The following is a 20,921-nucleotide window of genomic DNA, read 5'->3' as shown; positions in this document are numbered from 1 at the left end:
ACCCACACCCCACCTCAGCTCTTTCCCAGCCCACAGAAGATCTCAAACCCCTTGTCTCCAACTGCCGATAAAATCTGAAATCTGCTTCTGCTGACAAAACAGCAGAACAGTTGTGCTCCAGTGCATCCTGCTCCACAGTGATACCAGCTTATGCACTATGAAACAGAGAATAATCTTATGCTTAATCCCAGAAGAGCGGTCCCGGAGGCTGGCTGAGATCGCGTGTCCGTCCGAGCCGTCTTCCCTGCACTTTTGGGCGGTTTGTTTGCATACAGGGGATTATGTGTGAATGGAACCATGTCTGGGGCGTGGGGGGGTGGGGGGCGTGGGGATTAAAGCCCGTCTCCCTGGGCACTTGGGCCTGGGAGATTAATAATTCAGCCGGCAGGGATTACAGAAAGAGAGAGGGGAACGGTGAGAGAAAGCGGTCCCTCTGCCACTCCTGGCTCCGTGGGCCACCTCCTGCCCCTAGAGCGGGGGGGCATCTCATCCGAAAAGGGCCGGTGTGGGTGCAGGTTTCTGTTTCAGTCCTGCACTATGACACTTGATTACATTAATTAATCCTGGTCTTCAATCAAGTTGAATCAGGTTTCTTAGAGCTGGGACAAAACAAAAACCTGCACCCACACCGGCCCTTTTCGGATAAGACTGGACAACCTCCTGCTCTAGAGCAACTGATCCAGGATCAGAGGACCTGACGGAAATCCTCACCCATGACCATTCAGTGAGAAAGGGCTAAGGCTGATCCAGGGTGGGAGACTAGCACTGCCACGGTCAGGCTCACAGGCACACAATTCACTTTCTCCCTTTGTGCAAACACTCACATGTGTATTTCAGCCAATGGCGTCAAGAGAAATCCACTATGAGGTGATTCTCAGGAGGGTAAAACACACAACTTTCCAAGCATTCTAGGGTCATCTGTCAGCTGTTCCAGACATATATCCATATGGAGATGCAAAAACAATGAAACCAGAAGATTCAAGTTTAAGTTTGTGCTGATAAAACTAAATATAAAACTCAAATAGTAGAAAATCCATACAGTACCTATGTGGATACTTAATTCTAAGATAATTTTATTGTGTTTGAAAATGATGAAGGAGGCAGGCTGGACTAACACTGGCCCCAAGGGTTTAATTAATGCCCATATCTCTGCTGCACAGTGATCAGTGTCAACTTGTGAGAACTGAGATTGAACGATCTGGAAATGATGTCTATTCCTGAAAATTAATAACTATAAAAGGATACAAGGGCAGTCATGATAGCTTAGCTGTGATACTAATTTATCCTGTACTGACCCATCAAGAAAAATCATAATAATCAAAATACAAATGGTCTCTAAATACAAATGTAAAAGGACAGGTGCAGCACAAAAACAGAACTTAAATTTGAAAAACACCAAAAATGACAACAGTACAACTCTGTTGAATTTCTTTCCTTAACGACTCGGATGATGTTACATATCTATTAATTAGTCTGATTATGTTTCCTAACGCTAGCTCCAATATTCTGGCCCAACTGAAGATGGTACTGCAGCACTGAACAAGACAGAAATTCAGTTGACAATCCAGACCAAGCTGTAACTGTAATGCAGAAGAGAACGATTTCTAAATGTGAATATGAAAGCCACAGGCGTTGCAAGCCGTCACTGGGGGCAGATACCTGTAGAGAGGTACCCTGTAATTACAATGCTACCACACAAGCTGCGTTCGACTCCCTGGAGACTCTGCAGTCTTACGTTCCGTAGACCCATTTTTTAAATCCGAATTATACAGTTTTTCCATCCTATTTCAAGGGTAAGATCTCCACAGTTCCCGTTACTCGATAGATGTTCTTTTTTGGTGGAACTCACTCAGTGTACACATTCTAAATTTATCCCGCTGGACATGCACTCATGCACATTATAAGAAGCACCCACAGGCACTGAAAATGTGTCTCATAGAACATAAGCCTCCTTAAAAAGCCTGGTTCCTTCATTTTTCAGCTGTTAATAAAGTTGCATTAATTTTATTCTGTATGACATCACAGCCCTCTTTAGAGGAGGTCAGAGAGCAGAGTCCATCTCCAGGCGAGCGGTGCAGTGATTAGTGCGATTGTTTCAGCTCTTGATAAGAGCCTGAAAGGTCAATGAGGAAATACTGAGTATTCACTCAGTGAGGTCTGTACAAACTGAGGATCAGTGAGGTCTCCACTGATTTGGGATCAGTGAAGCCTGTACTGACTCAGGATCAGTAAGGTCTCTACTGATTTGGGACCAGTGAGAGACAGGGGATCATGAGGGGGGAAACAGAGGAACACAGGGAGAAAAACCACTCACTTTCCTGCACAAATTCCTTCAATCTCTTCCTTCCTTGACCTTAATCTCCTCTCCACCGGCCACCCACCTACACACACGTAAACACATACACATGCACATACACACACGTGTATACAATCACACGCACGCACTCACACACCATATCCGTGCATTACTGCGCTCTGATTAAGACTGCAGGATGTGGAGGGGATAAGGCTCTGGCCCACCGCTCACGTTCTTCCTCACATGCACACTGACATGGCCTCAGGGAGACAGGATGGCAGGGAGAGAGACGGGGCTAGGGAGAGCAGCACCGGCACACTTAATGAGAACGGAGGGAGGAAGAACAGGCAGAGAGAGTGAGTGAGTGTGTGTGAGAGAGAGAGAGAGAGAGAGAGAGAGAGAGTGTGTGTGTGAGAGAGAGACAGAGAGAGAGTGTGCGTGTGTGTGAGAGAGTGAGTGAATGTAAGACAGCGAGAGAGACAGAGAGAGAGAGAGAGAGCAGGCAGTAATGGGGTCTGTGCAGGTGATTTGAGGGCTGAGAGTAAACTTGTGAACCCACTTAGCGCTGAATCTGCGCCTTGCATCTAACTCATCTACCCTGCAGCATGCTCTGAGCCCCTACCCCCCCCCCCCCCCGCACCCCCATTCCCAATCACGCAGGTACAGAGATCAAGGCATCACACGGCAGAGAGACACAGCGAACCGGTGCTCGGGGTTCAAAGCCATGCTGAATGGCAGTGACGGCAGCTTCAGCAGTCATCTGTGAGCCTGTGCCAGTTATTCTGCAGCGCCGTGGAGTTCAGCTGCTGACACCGCTTCCCCGATCGACATGTTTACACCGATACCACTGCCTGTACTGCCCCCAGCCTTTCCAGTGTGATGTATTGCTACAGTGGGGGTGGGGGCTTGGTTAAGTTCAAATAAGGGCGCGTCCCTGAAGGCAAATCATTTGATGATCAATTTCACTATTATTTATTAGACAGATAAGCAGTTCCAAGGTGATTTGAAGTGATATTGTTAATAAGGGTAGAGGCGTATTAGCTTAATACAAGTTAACTATAAATGACACATCTCAGTACTATTAATACTGTAATAACTCAATGACTGGTGTCATTACACTGTTATAAGCAAAGCACTGTGGCCCAGAGCTGCAGGTCAACAAACGGAAAAGCACAAACTCTGCAGCCATGTTGTGGCAGTAAAACTCATCGATTAGGGACTTGGGTTGTGAATGAGGGGCTGGAGTGAGGTACAGCTATTGGTGCAGAATTTTCTGGTTACCCACATAGATTCCTTCAAAAATAATAAAACCAGCCCAAGAACAGCCGATTTATGGAGGGCTACTCTTTAAAAATGATTAACTGAGTACGAACTGATGAGAATGATTATATTTTTAGGAGCATAAATTTGTGGTTAATAAAGGTAAAATAAAGGCTTCCAGTCCTTGAGTTTCTGCTGAACAAAACTGCCACCGCGTGAGCGATTACAAGCCCACTTCATCTCATGGGATCTTTCACACATCAGACTGAATTGTAATGACTGCATTTTATTGTAGATGCGTTTATATAGGACACGCTTCCCGTACATTTTTACAGTTTAGTGCGTGTGTACAGCTGGGTATTTTATACAAGTAATGCAGGTTTGGTAGGTTACCCTGCCGAAGGCCAGAGTATCTTTCTCGTGCAACGGGTGTGAAATGAGGTCTTGGATGAATGCTATGAATTCAAATAACAAAAGCGAAAACTCAAACTATTGTTTGCTTTAAGATTCTACCAATCACAGCACGGAAACTCACGACACGACCAATGGCAGCACAAATCTAAAAAAAACTGCGCAATGACGTTAGAAGGGCGGTCCTGTTAAAAAAAAGTTGCAATCCTGTAGAACAACTAGGAGGTGAAGGGAGAGTGTACGGCAATATTTATGTGCTGACGGAAGAAAGATTAGAAGGAAAGTTTAGTTTCGCAGTTCAATTTATTTTACGCAATAGATTCTCATTATCAGACTATCCGGATTATCGATCGACTGATACATGGCTTTGATCGCGAATGATCGAAACTGCAAACTCGGTGGGTCGGCGGCGACATGCACTAGGATTGGTGTCAGGAGAGACTGCATCCCTAGCAAACCAAGCGGCGGGATAAATATCAAAATGCAGCCTGCAGAAGCAGAGTTCTCAACGGACGGTTTGCCCAAAGCATTTCTCCACAGTCTGCGGACTTTGTTTGACATCTTGGATGACGGGAAAAGGGGCTTTGTCCACATCTCGGAGATTGAAAGTCGCTGGGGCGCAGACACACAGGACTTACCCGGCGGTGTGCTGGAGTGTCTGCGAAGGGTCGCCCCACCGCACGGTTACCTAACTTTCGAGCGCTTTGTTGCCGGGCTGCGACACTCAATGCTCAACCCACACAACGATCATCTGAGGCAGCAACCTACCATTCAACAACCGCAAGTTCTCACTCAACCCGCCGGAATGAAGCCCGCTCCGCCACCGTCACACCAGGCGCCCACGCAGAAAAATCCGGGCGCCGTCCCCGGCAGTTCGCTTGGACACTGGGGCTTGGAGAATAAAGTGCGCCCGCTGGGTCCCAGCAACGGCACCAATCTGCACCACAGCCGAAACATTTCTCACCAGAACCACCCCAGGCAGCACGAGGACTTGACCTGTGGGTATGCACCATTTATCAAACCTGGAGAGTCGCTGCTGTACCCCACCTCAACCCCTGCGGTCCCTGGTTGTCCGGGGCGCTACACTAATGCGGGATATGAGAGGACAGGCCGAAGTTTGGAAAGAATTCCAAATGTTGCCGAAAGCAATTCTTATCGGACGGATTCTTCTAGAACTGCGAAACAGCCGAACGCGCACCAGAACCGAGTCAGATCTATAGAATCGCTTGCGCTCGAGTCGCCGCACGTCCAGAAACCAAGTAAGTTTACATAGCAACTTACACTTCTTGTTTGAATGAATGTCCACAATTCTTTGTATGGAACCTACGTATATCAGTAAATATAAATGAGATCCCTCTGACTCAAATTCACATTAGGGTTAATTTAAGTCAGGTAAATCAAATGAAATTTATTTGTATTACGCATTTTACAAACGTGTCACAATACGCTTTGCAATGTCCAAAACCCCCATCAGAGCAAGTATAGGTGACGGTGGAAGGAAAAACTCCCTGGGTGGGACCGATAGGAAGAAATCTTGGGAGGAACGGAAGGGGGAGCCCATCATCCTCTGGTCCGTACACGTTAGTTACAATAGTGGATTCAGTGTTTATTTGAAACTAATACACTGAATACACTGATCGCCCTCTAGTTGCTAGAACTCTAGACTAATCCAACTAATCCAACAGTCTCAAAAAGCCGGCGTCACGCGCGCTTTGTGTTGATGACAGCTGGTCTAAAAGAGCATCACACAATCGTTTTACATCCACTTGCACCGTAAAGTGAGGTTATGGATTTACAGTACTATGATTTTGCACAGTGCCAGAGTGAGATTATGCTCTCGCGCTGATGGTGTCCTCGCTTGCTGCCCTGTCGCTTTATGCTTGTCTGCACGACGCGCGGCTCCGAAGTGGCGCGTCATCACTGAACTGCGATCGTATCTGGAGGACACTTTCTACTGCTGTCACTGAAACGCATTCCGATTCCCGGTAATGGGATCAGATCGTTATTAATGGGTCACAGCGCTTCTGCTGCCAGAACCTCGGTGTCTGAAACGGGGAATAAGCCAGCGCACACACACACAACTACTGCCTGAATGTTGCATCCACAAGAGGAACTGAATTTCACAGCAGTTCTTGGGTACCAGACTGTACATGGATGTGAATATGCTGGTTCTCGCTGTTGTGGTGGTCTGTTGGTTTAAAGCCTCAAAGCTGCAGAATCCAGGCGTTTCACTTGTCAGGGTGCAGCTGTGTCGAACACACTGGATCCCCCTTTTCTTTTTGTATTTGACTTGAGGTGCCAGACAGGGCTTTCTACATCACAATGACCAAAAATGCAGTCCGATTCTAGATTTGAAAGCATTTGAATGCACCTGGCATTGCTGAAGGTGGTGAAGATGACTTCATTATTCACCACTCCAGGCCATCCTCCCTTCAGTCTGTGCTCAGCATCAGGAAGGGTGGCTGAGCACGTGCAGACTCTCGGTGCAGCCCCCGTCTGCTCAGCTGCCCGGAAAACAAATATTATTCCACTGAAGGGCCATTTGTCAGCTGCCTGATCACTGATTGTCATAATTAATGATTGTTATGATGAGCCCTATGAGATCACAAATGTGTGATTGGAATGTTCTTATTGGAATATTCTAATGCTGATGTAACAGTCACTACTGGTAATTAAAGTAATTAAGTTAGAAGCTATAACATGGACTTGAAGAAAAAAAAACATTAAAAACAAAAAGTACTTTTCAAAGGGTTCAATACACAGGTGCTCTAAAGGCAGGTGAAAATAAGAACACAACAACCTTAGACTTGCTAAAAGTAAAAAAATATATCAAAGAGCACTTTTACTTGCTTAGCTTCCAAGTTTGGTCCTTTATATTTCACTTCATTATTTGCATTGTCAGCACCTTTGATTCATCACAACTGCTATTGAAAAATCAACAATCTTCTCCCTCTTCTTTTTCAGTTATTGTCAAAGACAGCGCATTACTGAGTAGATACTCTCTTTTGTTTCATCATTTCAGCAGTCCCATCCAGTGGGGTGGAGATATTTGTGATGTTTGTTTTGTTCTCTCGGGTGAGGGGGGTGTCTGTCGACCGATGGACGGCAGATCAGTGCAGTTGGGCTGTTTGCTTTTGGGGATGGGAAAGCGGTTACCCTCCTCTTATGGGTCCCGGGGCTGTTGGGATGGACTGAGGGGCAGAGAAGCCCAGGGGGCTCCTCACACTTATGGCAGACTTGCACAACTCTGGTCTTGGCAGGCTAAAGCCAGGGAGTGTGCTTTTCATTAGCCTTCAGCTCTTAATTGCTTAACTGAGTCAAAGATCTGTTGGACTGGGGCTACTGGCACAGTCGTCTCCTTCTCACTTTTTTTTAGATCTGAAGCCGGGCTGTTCAACATCTATGGAACAAATATGCCTTTCTGTGGAATGGCACACTAATTACATGAGTGCGTGTGTGTGTGGTGCTGTATTTTTCCTGGCTGGGCCTGTCTGAGGTTCTGTAAATATGGGTGGTGTCACCAGTGACCATTCTGAGGGGGTTCATGTGGTTGTGACGTGATGAGCTTAACAAACCAAGAGCAACAGATTAACAACCAACTACAAGCTTAAAAAGTCCCTCAAACCTTCTCCTCCTCTGTTTTTTACTATCAGGCTTTACCCTCACTGTTGATTTGTCAGTGATTTCTCACACACAGTTTACTCTTTGTTTCTCTTTCCCTCTCTCCCACATTCTGTTTTCTCTTTCTGTCTCCCCCTCCCCCTGTTGACTGGTGTAGAGATGCTATACTCCTGTACACACTGTTATTGTGGGAGTGTGGTTGGGACGGAGGCGAGGGGGGCTTGTCCCAGCTTGCTGGGAGTTACGAAGTCTCCTGGGACATGTAAAAGAGCTCACCTTTGCAGATAGGGGAGAAAGCCATCCCAGACATTTCCCCCCATGTCTCAACACAAATTAACATGTCATTTTGGACACAAGCGGGACAGGACAGGGAAGGGGGCCTCTTTTTAATCCCCTTTCGGTTGCAGTGGACAAGGAAACAGCTTCATTTGGGAAGCGCAAATGTGGAGAACGGGTATTAAAATAATGCTTAAAATGGAAAGCTAGGTCACTGCATGGCTTAAATGGTCTGAAAGGTGCAGTGAAGCACTTCCCTGAAACATTCAGGAATGGAGGCCCAGTAATGTAACTGAAAGCAGCTCTGGTTTTCTGCCTGGTCCAAACTGGCTTCAATAAGTACTGACCCAAACAATGACCAGGGGACAGCCACCGTCAAAGCTTTTTTAGCATCCTGTTTGGAATTTTGGTTTGATGAATTTGCCAGAAAAGAAGCTTAATAAAGTTATTTGTTTATTTATTTATTTTAATATAGAACTTTTTTTGGATAGAAGGCTGACTGTTAACTAGTAAATGGACACAGAGTGGTATGATTATGATATATTGGGCTCTTAGAAACCCGTCGGTTTGAAAGGCAAATTACTAATAATCCTGGGTGTGGAATGTGCACTTCTCCTTGTGTTGAAAGTTAGATGGGCAAACTGCACACACACAAGACTAATATGAGTAAATGGTGTTGGTGGCGTGGTAAATATACTGGGCTCATGGTGTGGTGAATGGACTGGGCTCATGCCATGGTGAATGTACCGGGCTCATGGTGTGGTGAATGGACTGGGCTCATGGTGTGGTGAATGGATGGGCTTGAGGTGAGTCTAGGTGAGGTGGCAGTACTATCCAGCCTGTTCTTTTGGGCAGAGCTTCAGATGTACATCTGTGAAGTTCTTCACTCCGCTCTCCTGTTCCCCACAGATAACGCTCTGCATCACTTCAGCCAGCCAGTCTGGCACCTGCACACTCACACCTCCCGCTTTGACAACAGCATCTAAACTTTGCAGTTTTTTTCTCGCCCCTCTGGCTCTAAATATTTCCCCCCTGGGAAGAAAAACCAGTTCTCTGCTTCATTATCTGAAAACATTAATTCCTTGGCCTTTTGAGGAAGCACTGCCAAACTCAAAGGCCTTGCATTTTTAATCTTTTTCTAATTCTGTCGATGGCCCAATGTTTTCCACTGAAGTTTCGCTTCTGTAAGTCCCCACCCACCCACTCTTAGGTTGCTTAATTAAAGTCAGTGGTTCACATGTGAAGCAGTGCTTGCAGTCTGCTGCCCTCTTTTGGTCACTATGTTTAAAGTGTTCCAAATACCAGCGAGTCACCTGACCACACTACCGCCAACAGCCTCTGACAGCACGACAATCCTTAAACAATCCAGGAAACACAATGCATTTCCCATGATTTACGGTTCTGCTACTCTTACCTAATTTAATGACTTACTACCTCTAGTTGTAGCTGTCTGCGGCAAACCATGAGATTTATTCCTTGCTGCATATAGTTTTGAGCCCGAGTCATTTTCATCTGTCACGCATGCACGGTCTATAAAGCTGAACGTGGGTAGGTACAAAGCGCAGAGGGAATGCCTTTCAGCGATCTTATTACTGATAATCCTTGGCTTGGGTGCGCAGGATGGCTTTGTCTGACATCATGCCTGCTGACAGAGGATGTGATTTTGTGTGCCCCATACACACACGCATACACACACACACACACACACACACACACATACTCTCTCTCTCTCTCTCAGCTTTTAGAGCTGTGTGAGTGGACGTGTTTTTACGTCACAGCTGCTGTGAGGCTCATGGTAATGCTGATCCTGTTCCTCTCTCCCTCCCTAGGTGCAGTGGAGGGTGGGGGGTTGCCACGGTCACAGAGTGAGACCACCACAGGATTGGCTGGGTCCCGGCGTCACGGGCGGAGCCGCGATGAGCAGAGACGTCACACCATCACAAATGGAGTCGACTACGGAATGGTGCGAACACACAAGCGCGCGCACGCACACGCAGATACACACACAGACAAGCGGTTCTCCGACCATTTCAATATCTACAGGTTGTTCATGAACACCTAGATTTAAACATTCTATTAAAAATTTTTATTTTACAATTTTCAATGGAAATTTTAAGTTGGTTCCATCCCCATAATGCTTCCTGCCAATTTTGTCAGTTGTACCTTCTGTAGTTCTGTAACACAACACAACACAACACAACACATAACAACATAATGAGAACAGGCCATTCAGCCCAACAATGCTCACCATTTTCCTGACTTAATAGTACCTAGTGCTCGGATTGCCAACAGACTACATATTATCTAACACTGCATCAAACTTGGTCGTGAAAATCTCCAGAGTTTCTGCCTATAATATGTGACCTGACAGGCTATTAAATACGTGGACTACTCTACGTGAAAAAAAATCTAATGTCTGTATGGAATTTACCTTTTGCTAATTTCCATTTATGTCCCCTTATTCTACTAACAGAACTCAACATGAAGAATCTCTTGTAGTTCACTTTGTTAATCCCCTTAATGAATTGAAAAGCCTCAATCAAATCACCCCCCAGTCTCCTTACGAAGCTTGAAGAGTTTAAGCATCTTAAGTCTTCCCTCATAGCTTTTATCTTTCATACCTGGAATCAATTTGGTTGCCCTTCTTTGAACCTTTTCCAGAGCCTCTATATCTTTCTTGTAGTATGGTCCCCAAAACTGCACACAATATTCTAAGTGTGGTCTAACAAATGTATAAGTATAAGATTAACTTCCTTGGATTTATACCCAATACTTTTGGCCATATGTCCCAGCGTCTTGTTGGCCTTTCTGTTTATTTATTTATTTATTTATTTATTTTTTTAACTGCTCCAGCACAGTGCCTAGAACCTGAAAGGCATTGATCAACCATTACTCCCAAGTCTTTTTAAAATTGAGTACATTCCAAATTTGTTCCTCCCATAAAGTAATTCTGCCCAATGTTTTTATTTCCTACATGCAGAACTTTACATTTGGCTATATTAAATTTCATTTGCCAGGTTTCCACCCATGTCTGGATTTTGTTTAAATCTTCTTGAATTATTTTACTAGATTACAAACTATTAGCTGGGCCTCCCAGTTTTGTATCATCTGCAAATTTGACTAATGTACTTTATGTCCCTGTCAAAATCAGTGATATAAATAAGGAAGAGCAGTGGTCCTCCCAGCACTGATCCTTGTGGGACTCCACGGACTCCACTTCCCACAGTTCCCTGCTCACAGGTAGCTGTGTGTAGGTTGCTGTGCGGGAAAAACTGACTGGGGAAAAAAATTCTGTCTGTAAGAAATCAGATGCAATGCTTTATGAATATAGGGTTTTGATGGATAGGCTGCTTGAAGGGTTTTGATGGTCAGGCTGCTCTAATGTGTTATGAATACAGGATCTTGAATGGCAGGCTGCTCTAATGCGTTATGAATACAGGGTTTTGATGGACAGGCTGCTCTAATGCATTATGGATACAGGGTTTTGATGGACAGACTGTTCAAATGTGTTATGAATACATGGTTTTGATGGACAGGCTGCTCTAATGTGTTATGAATACATGGTTTTAATGGACATCCTGCTCTAATATGTTATGAATACAGGATGTTGAACGGTAGGCTGCTCTAATGCTTTATGAATAGAGTTTTGATGGATGGGCTGCTCTAATACTTTATGAATACAGGATGTTGAATGGCAGGCTGCCTGCTTTCATAAGGTTTTCCCTGTGCACTCATTCAGTCTGCATTATTCCACTGCTGTCCCCTCCCTCCCCCAACCTCTCTCCCCCTCCCCCCATTTCTGTCCCTCCCCTTCTCTGTCCCCCTCTCTTTCACTTTCCCCACTCTGAACTCCCCCGTCTCATTTTCCCCAAGCTTCTCTCTTCTGCTCTCGGTCTTCCTTCTCTCCTCACGCTCTTCTTACTGTCCGTCTCTGTCTTCGTTTTGGACTAAAACCACCCCAGCCCCCCCTCCCTCACCCTGGCCTTTGGACCTCATGGTAATGAGCCCGGTCGGGCCCAGGGGCCTAGAATCAGGGGACTTTCCTGGCCGGCCCGGCCCAGCCTGGACTAGCATTTGGGCAGCCTACACCACTGTCTTCATCCCCCTGAGCAGCAGTTTGTACAGCAGCAAGGCGCTGCATTTTTTCCTGTGGGTGAGTGAGAATTACAGTGAGAGTGAGAGAACGAGAGAATCAAAATTGGGGAGAGGAGCTAAGGAAACAGGGCGTACAAAAATTCCGTTCAGTCCGTGTGCGTTTGTGTGTGTGGCCAGCGGAGCTCATTGTGTCAATATTTATACAAGCGGTTATGAAGGGTCAGAGGAAGATAAACAAGTGTTAACTGAATTGACTATTGGTGGTGTCAGTGCCCTGTGTGAGTGCCTTGGCAGCAGAGTTTGGGGTTGTTGAAGCATTAGTCTGGCAGTCCTGTGGGGGGTTTTGGGTTTGGGGTGGTTACAGCATTAATCTGCCAGCCCTGTTAGGGGTTTTGGATGATTATAGCATAATCTGGCAACCCAATGGGGGGGTTAGGGTTTGGGGTGGTTACAGAATTAGTCTGGCAGTCCTGTAGGGGGTTTTGGGTTTGGGGTGGTTACAGGGCTTGGGGTGGCTACAGAATTAGTCTGGCAACCCTGTAGGGGGGTTTGGGGTTGGACAGGTCTGCTTGCTGGCCTGGTTGCCAGCTTTTGGTTTCTGTAGCTTTCTTTAGGCTTGTTCTTGTGTTTTCAAATGGTTTCCCTGGCTACAGGGCAAGCATGCTTGCCAGGGCAGGACTGGAGAATCATGCCACTCTTTTGTTAGATGTTGGGAAATTGGGTAATTAAACCCTGAGCATGTCTAATGTGTCAGATTAATACAATTTGCACCATAATAATGCATTTTACAGGCTATAAGGCTTTTACTTTTATACACCTTTATGTAAGCTCAGCCCGTTTACAGTAATGACCTGGGGACAGCGTGGATGTGGGGTTCGAGTGAGCATGCAGCTGTCAGATATGAGGTCACCAAGTGTATCACTGCAAGGAAAACTCCAGTCTCTCTCAGCAAGATGGCTGACAGAATAAAGATATGCAAACATATGAACAGAGCTGGCCACACCGCAGCAGCGGCTTCACGGGGCCTGAACGAGGGGGATCACAACGAGCGCGCCGTTCATTCGGAATGAAAATATCATAATAATCAAATGTCTGTAACCACAGTGACGGTGAGGCTGGTTACTGCTCGCCCTGTGACTGTGCCTTCGGGCTGTTTAAATCAGCTCTCATTACCATGCAGACTGCATACATCCAGAGCTTTCCACACCCCCCCACCCCTTTACTATCCCCTCACCCTCTTTGTGTCCTTTCACCCCCGCCCCCCCAGAGTCTTTGTAAGAGCAGGTTAACTGCTCCTATGTGACAGTGCCTTCTGTTACACTGTATTACCACAACTGCTAATCACTTCAACCCACCTTACTCCCCTACTCTTCCTTTCCCCCCTCCCAATCTTTTACAGCAGATCAACCGACTCACAGTACCCCAAGTGAAACCCTGCCAGACGACACTCGGATCACACAGCACTGAACACTGCACAACACTGATCTCTCCATAGCACTAATCACTTCACAGCACTGATCACTCCACAGCACTAAACCCTACACAGCACTAATCACTCCACAGCTCTAAACCCTGCACAGTACTAATCACTCCACAGCACTGATCACACCACAGCACTAAACCCTGCACAGCACTGATCACTCCACAGCACTAAACCCTGCACAGCACTGATCACTCCACAGCACTAAACCCTGCACAGCACTGATCACTCCACAGCACTAAACCCTGCACAGCACAAATCACTCCACAGCACTAAACCCTACACAACACTAATCACTCCATAGAACTAAACCCTGCACAGCACCAAACCCTACACAGCACTAATCACTCCACAGCACTAAACCCTGCACAGCACTAATCACTCCACAGCACTAAACCTTGCTGTCTTCCCCCCAGCTGAAACAGATGAAAGAGCTGGAGCAGGAGAAGGACTCCCTGCTGGCGGGTCTGGACGTCGTGGAGCGGGCCCGGGAGTGGTACCAGAACCAGATCCAAAATGTGACCGAGCGACAGAGAGCCATGGGCCAGAGCAGCCAATGTCCGGTGAGGGAACCAACCCGGAAAAATCCTCATGGATTGAGCTCAAATAAGGAGAATGAACCGAGACTACCATATCAAAATATTTAACATGATCTAAAACATGATATCCTTACATTACCTAAGCAAAAAACATGACATCCTGACACGACATTACTCCTGACATAAACGAGTGCTTTGTGGACAACATTTTGCCTCTTAAAAATAGTATGTTGGGCATTAATCATTAAAGCTCACCAGCCCTCTCTCATTCATTCACAGGATTTCTTCACAGAATCAAGTCAGACTCGTCTGAACGCCATTCTTCCAAAATTACAGGAAGTTAACCGCAGCCTTAATGACCTCATATCCTGTTCCGGAATGGTGAGTATCTGTGTTATAAGGGATGAATTTGGAGGGAGGAGATACAGTCTTCTTTTAACTGAAAATGGTGGTGGGTTGTGGTGGGTGGGGGAGTTCTGCACGGAGCTGCTAATGAGATGACACACACTTGCCACAAATTTGGGGAATTTGAAATCCATGAAATTACTTTGATGGAGTTCAGGTGTCAATTTGCTTGGTTTAGGTGCCTGAAGTTATTTCTGGCGCAGTAATAGGTTTCTGTTTAACTACAGTAATTGATGAAGTTAAAAAAAAAAAACAGCTTGAAAGCAGCTGAACAGTTAACGAGGCAGAAGTCAGTAAACATATTTATTTAGCTTTGTTTGACCGGAGTGAATGTAAACTTCTGTTATTGGGTCTGGTGCACAGCAGTGCAGCACATGATAGGCTGTAGTGCCACACAGGGGGAGGGTTGCAGTTGGTTAGGGCACACGCGGTCCTTGCGGTGCAATAGCGCCACCTCTGGCCGATTGAGGGCCTGCAGTCTGCCTGTTACCAGCTGCATTGGTGCAGTCCTTCAGCGCAGCACCCGCGCAGCTCAAATGCAGCACTGTGGAGTGAAAAGCACAGCCAGAGGCTTCAGCAGGGGGTCATATAAACGCGATTGGAGCAAAAATATATTGTGTGTAGATACTGAATTATAAACTATTAAATGATTATTAGTGTCTATATTCCATTCATTTTTTTAAAGCTAGTAAGATTTGTTTACACGGTGGGTAGAAGTTTTTCAGAAGTTGTCATTTTAGTTTGGTAAGTTTCAGTTTAATGCAGCTGTGTACGAATGCAACAGTGTTGAGTGAATGTTTGTACAGTTGCCGGCTCAGGAAAAATACTTGTGCAGTCTTGTCCAAGACTGGCAACAATACTCTCCATTGTGAATAAACTATGTACATCAAAAGATTGGTTTTCCCCTGGCTGCTAGGTATGCAACCAGTCAGGTTTCTTCAGAAACTTTAAATCAGTTTGATTTAAAAGGATGCAAAATGACACCATGAAGCTTCTTCAGGCGTGACGAGTCAGGCAGTGGAGCTGGAATATTTGTCTTTGGGAAAACTTACATTTGGAGTCAACAAAATCTAGAGCAACTGGTTTTAAGTTATGGTGTAGCTAGGATACCATCATCTCTGTGTCTCCATCTATCTCTCACCCTCTCCTTCTCTTATTCTCACACTCATTCTCATTGACTCTCTCTCTCCAGCCCTTCACAGCCTCCGGCACACTGGCCTCCGTTCCCCCCAACCCCCAGCCTGCCCCCCCGCCGCCCCCACAAGCAGTTCAGAGACTGAAGGATCAGAACAGGCTGCTCACACAGGTCAGATACCTGCCCCCCCCCCCCATTCTCTTCCTCTCCCATCTCCCTCGCTTTATTCACCCACCCTCCCAATGTGTAACCGTTGTCCCCCGTCTCTCTCCCTCCGTTTGCCAGGAGGTAACAGAAAAGAGTGAGCGGATCACCCAGCTGGAGCAGGAGAAGTCTGCTCTGATCAAACAGCTGTTTGAGGCTCGCGCCCGGAGCACTCACGACACCAGCGCCCTGGACTCCACCTTCATCTGACCCCGCCCCCAACAACAGCACCACCACCCTGGACTCCGCCTTCATATGACCCCGCCCCCAACAACAGCACCACCACCTGGACTCCACCTTCATCTGACCCACCCCCAACAACAGCACCACCACCTGGACTCTGCCTTCATATGACCCCGCCCACAACAAAGCACCACCACCCTGGACTTCGCCTTCATATGACCCCGCCCCAACAACAGCACCACCACCCTGGACTCCGCCTTCATATGACCCCGCCCCCAACAACAGCACCACCACCCTGGACTCCGCCTTCATATGACCCCGCCCCCAACAACAGCACCACCACCCTGGACTCCACCTTCATGACCCCGCCCCCAACAACAGCACCACCACCCTGGACTCCGCCTTCATATGACCCCGCCCCCAACAACAGCACCACCACCCTGGACTCCGCCTTCATATGACCCCGCCCCCAACAGCAGCACCCTGTACTCCACCTTTATCTGACTCTACCCCCAAACAACAGCACCCTGGACTCTACCTTCATCTGACCCCGCCCCCAACAGCAGAACCCTGTACTCCACCTTTATCTGACTCTACCCCCAAACAACAGCACCCTGGACTCTACCTTCATCTGACCCCGCCCCCAACAGCAGCACCCTGTACTCCACCTTTATCTGACTCTACCCCCAAACAACAGCACCCTGGACTCTACCTTCATCTGACTCCACCCCCAAAAGCAGTGCCCTGGACTTCACCTTCATCTAACCCCGCCTATGCAGTGTGCTGCCAAGGATTTGACAGGACTCCTCCTAAAAAGGCAACACCTTTACCTTTACCTTCAAAGTGTCAGTGACCACACCCAGTGCCGACAGCCTTGCTGAAATGAGCTCATCACGAGACATTCGCTGCGACTCGGGAGCCAGAGGGATCACTGCACGGCTCATTTTCCCATGGAGAATTAGGGTTCAGACTTTGCACGTTGCAGTCTTCCTTTAAAGCAGTCGCTTTTCTGACACTTATTATTGAACTTGAACCAGTGCCATGAATGTGTCAACCTGATGAAAGATGCTCTGATCTACACCACAGTCTGAATTAGGATTTTCCCTTTTTTGGAAGGGAATCATGTGATCCTTGCAGGTTTCACACCATAATCTGTTCTGAAAACTCCACATGGAAGTTCATACATCTGGAGACCGTCTAATTTTTTTAATCAAGCAAAACATGGTGCAGCCGTCCCTAGTAAGGTCATGGGGGCCAGCGGTGTTGCACAGCATGTGTTCTTCTGTGGTGCACGTGGCGCATGAGCAGAGTACCCATGGGACTTTGAGCCAGGTTAGATGTTTTGGTTCTGAAAGGGTTAAAAGCACAAAAAAAACTGTTCTTGGAAATACTGTGATTAATCTAACAGGGAATGCTGGTCTCTGACCAGGGCAGCTTTCCTTACCCATCAGGTAGACCAGAACCTGACAAAGGCAGCACAATTTACTGCTCAGCTAATCGGAAAGAGGGTACGTCTTCAGAATACGGTTAGAACAGCTCGGCAGGACAAAAATAACCAATACACAAGCACAGCATTACTGCTTTGAAAAGATTTCATTAGGAAATCCATTTATTTTTTTGACTACTAATAGATAGTGGCATAATATATAGTGGGATATACAGTGATATGTCACTTGTAAGAGATCATATGCTGTTGCTTATGAAAGCTTTATGCAGTGCCAATGCCATGACTACAATGCATCCCTCAGGGCTCTACGCTAACATTTTTCCCAAGGGGTACATTTGCTCCTATGTTGAAAAATCTACGAGCACACCCCCAAATTTGTAGATGTGCGCTAACTGGAAAAATAATTTAGGAGCACATAGATTTTCAGGAGCAAATGGGGAGCGCTGTAGAGCTCTGTCCCTTATGAAGAGGTCATATGACAGTTAATTTAATGGCAGGTGCATGGCCATGTGTTAATACCCATCGTTGAGACTTCATTGGTCTCGGTTCTAAATGGACCCAGAAGAAAGGAGGGCTAAACCCATTTCCGGTTGAGATGCACGTGGCCATGAATTTCGGACTCTGAGGTTGCGAAATTGGCACAACACATCCAATAATGCCAATTGCTCAATAGGTAATGATAACTTTTTGTTATGGGGTGGGTGGGTGCAAACCGAGGGGGAATCTGATTGGTGTTCTCCTGAGTGGAGGAGGCAGAGCTGGAGAGGGAGGAACTTGCACGTGGAGGAGATGAGTGTGGTGTTTTGCAGAATGTGCAGATTGGAAAAAGAATGTAGCTGGATGTGAGAAGCTGAACCCTAGTTGGATAAGAGGGGGGTATGTTATAGGAGTCCCAATGCCACAGCACTACTTCCCATTGTGTGTGTGTGTGTGTGTGTTCTTGCACTGTCTCTAACATATGACTTCAGTGCAGATTCAGCACGCAAAGCTATTAAATTGCACACCATGTCTGTTATGTGGTACGACTGAAATATGCACAAATTCTATTCAGATAAATAAAACTCCGTTATAAACTTGTTTGTAGGACCAGAGTCCATAGTTATTGTACCATGTTGCCCTGTCAGTTTCTAGGAATGCAAGAACTTTGACTTCTCCAAGGAGATGTTATGACCGGAAAAATGTTCTGCATGAGTAAGAAGTTTTTTTGCCTGGAGGGGGGGGTGAATCAGGTTTGTCTAGATTAACACGTTTGTAGCGTTACTTTTGGAAAGTCCTCCCAAGGCTGTGATCCTAGGGCAAGTGCCTGGAGAGACAAGAAGGGCCCTAATGCTTGTGTTTGGGTTTGATTTCATAAGGACATCATGCGCATCACCCAGGCATGGAAGTTCATAGGGTAGTACCATGTGACCAGGGTTGACCACGCCCCTGTCCAGTCCTGAGAAGCTGCTGGGGTTACAGCAGACACAATCGGTCTTGTCTGCGTCAGTCTTATTTCATTGTTTTTCCTCCAGGCTCCTGAATGTCATACTGTTCCTCTGACTGAATGTGTGTGCTTGTATCATTTCTTCTATATTTTGAACAGAGTTCTCTTCTTTACTCCGACTTAATAAAACTCCAATGCATTGGCCCCTGGGCGCTATATATGCTATTCAGTGTGTGCGCGCGCGTGCATATGAGTGCATGTGTGTGCGCGCATTCATGCATGCGTGTTTTTATCATTTAATAGATAGTCCACTCCCTTTACCCTTCACTTCACACAACACCTAAAGTTTTATGAATGTGTTTTTAGAGACAGCATTATCCAAATAGATATTTTTGCATGCCTTTTTTTCTGGTTTGTGATTTAAAGGTCGCTTTGAGTGCAGCTCTTTTTTGTTAAGTGCACTGAAAACATTGGAAACCTTTACTAAGAGAAAACATAAATGCATAAATATATTAAGTTACTTAGATTTTAAAAATCTGTTTTGCATGGATTTCATGGAATGGAATTTTGTTTTGAACTGGGGAAATCTTTTTTTTTTTTTTTCCAGGTGGTTTTTAAATATACCTGGCTCTTCTGAATTGGCCAGAAAACAGAACTACCAGTTACCCCAGAAAAACCTTATTTCAAATGTCTGAAGACTAAAAAAACAAACAAACAAAATGAAATTAATGAGAACTTGCTTGTTCTGACTCTTGACACTAGTGATAATTGGTTTAACACAGAGGTTAATAAAGGTAATTTAGATGCCACCTGCCTCAGTGGAAAGGTGTGCTTAAAGCTACAGAAGCAGGTGAGAGAGTAAGTACAGCAGGACAGAGAAGGGAGCAGGGAGTTCGATGCAGTCGTATGCTCATTTATACACTACACCCTCTCATCTACTTTCCTTGTGTGTAAAATATGTCCCACTATTGCTGTAAATAATAAAATACCATGTCTAGCTCTGAATTTATGAGTGGTTTTTGGTTGACTGCAACTTAATTTTTTTCTTCCCCAATTAACTTGCCCAGTAAACTGTCAGAACCACGCATGACCAATGGTAAGACAAATAATGGAAAATGGGTTCTTTGTCAGGCAAAATGACTCAAACTGGGATCTTTCACACATTGAGGGTTACATAAAGAACCTAATTGGGGTCCTCTATTTTATTCTGAATGTAGCTGGCCATTCAGAAATCAAGCTTCATCTGGTTTTACTCTATAAGCTTTACCTGCACTTAGGCTGATAATGCACTTGCGTTCACATACGCTATATAAAGCCTTTAAAAGAAACACAATGTTTAAAGTGCGACCACTAAGGGCGATTTCCATATCGAATCAAAGCAATAATGCTAACAAATTATAGTACTGACTTGTGTGTGTGCATGAGTAAGTGGGCCAGTGTGGCATTCAAATGTATTCAAAAATCACTGAAATGGTTCCACATAATCCTGAGGGATGTTTTATTGGGATACATACGCCCTGGTGTTTGCATACAGATTTCCATAGCGTCCCATATTTCTAGGGATGTCATCCGTGCATCTATGTAAACATCCATATCAGATTTCTTTCTTCAGTTACCAAGTAACCCTAGAATTCTAAAGCACCAAATGTGTACTGTTCACTTGACTCAACTTCTTAATGCCCCAACTAGAATAAACCCCAACACTCCATCTAATTATACTTTAATGGATGTTACAAATGCAACTCATAAGTATAGTTCCACTGGTATCTTCTCAAATGACTTTTTTGATCACAGTGCATGAGTCGGAAATTCAAAAACCCTTATTTACACAAGAAATTTTAAACAATTTTAATGAGCTGGTTTTTTTGTACGACTAGGCATCCAGGGATTTTTTACCAAGCATCACTGATTCCGGATGTACACTCCTGGGCAAAAAAATGGGTCAAGCCCAAAATGGCAAAAAATGAAACTTTTAATAGTCCTAACAACAAATCATTGGTCAGAAAATTAGCAAGAATTAAACAAATGTACTCCTGAGACCTCCTGTGTAAATGGTGGTTTGCTTGTGAACTGTTTTTGCTGCAGTGAACTGTTTGGGGAAAAGCTAGAAACAGAAAAATTCACTTATACAGTAGACAAATTAACA

The 20,921-nt window shown here is 45.6% G+C and overlaps 1 protein-coding gene and 1 long non-coding RNA gene across 5 annotated transcripts in view; one reads left to right on the top strand and one right to left on the bottom strand.

Moving 5' to 3' along the window:
* Positions 1 to 20,921, bottom strand: part of LOC135240190 (uncharacterized) — a 50,507-nt gene that overhangs the window by 17,596 nt on the left and 11,990 nt on the right. Inside the window, exon 2 of one of the 4 annotated variants that reach the window (XR_010325607.1) lies at positions 14,654 to 14,927. The exons of the other annotated variants lie outside the window; for them this stretch is intronic. This is a non-coding gene — a long non-coding RNA (uncharacterized LOC135240190). Of the gene's footprint in view, positions 1 to 14,653; positions 14,928 to 20,921 lie in introns of those variants that run through there. 4 annotated transcript variants of the gene reach the window in all.
* Positions 4,185 to 19,780, top strand: sapcd2 (suppressor APC domain containing 2). The gene is made up of 6 exons (XM_064309544.1): positions 4,185 to 5,226; positions 9,694 to 9,827; positions 13,856 to 14,002; positions 14,258 to 14,359; positions 15,576 to 15,689; positions 15,804 to 19,780. The coding sequence occupies exons 1-6, from the start codon at positions 4,329 to 4,331 to the stop codon at positions 15,930 to 15,932; spliced, it is 1,524 nt and encodes a 507-aa protein (XP_064165614.1). The 5' UTR covers positions 4,185 to 4,328; the 3' UTR covers positions 15,933 to 19,780.

Source organism: Anguilla rostrata, chromosome 14 (assembly GCF_018555375.3).
Source record: "Anguilla rostrata isolate EN2019 chromosome 14, ASM1855537v3, whole genome shotgun sequence".
NCBI lineage: Eukaryota > Metazoa > Chordata > Actinopteri > Anguilliformes > Anguillidae > Anguilla > Anguilla rostrata.
The sequence above is the reverse complement of the archived record's forward strand: the minus strand, read 5'-3'. Positions and strand labels throughout refer to the sequence as shown.

Coding starts and splice junctions, on each gene's coding strand:
- sapcd2 (XM_064309544.1), top strand. CDS start 4,329: ATGGCTTTGATCGCGAATGATCGAAACTGCAAACTCGGTGGGTCGGCG. Junction 9,828..13,855: donor ATGGAGTCGACTACGGAATG/GTGCGAACACAC, acceptor TCTTCCCCCCAG/CTGAAACAGATGAAAGAGCT. Junction 14,360..15,575: donor TCATATCCTGTTCCGGAATG/GTGAGTATCTGT, acceptor CTCTCTCTCCAG/CCCTTCACAGCCTCCGGCAC.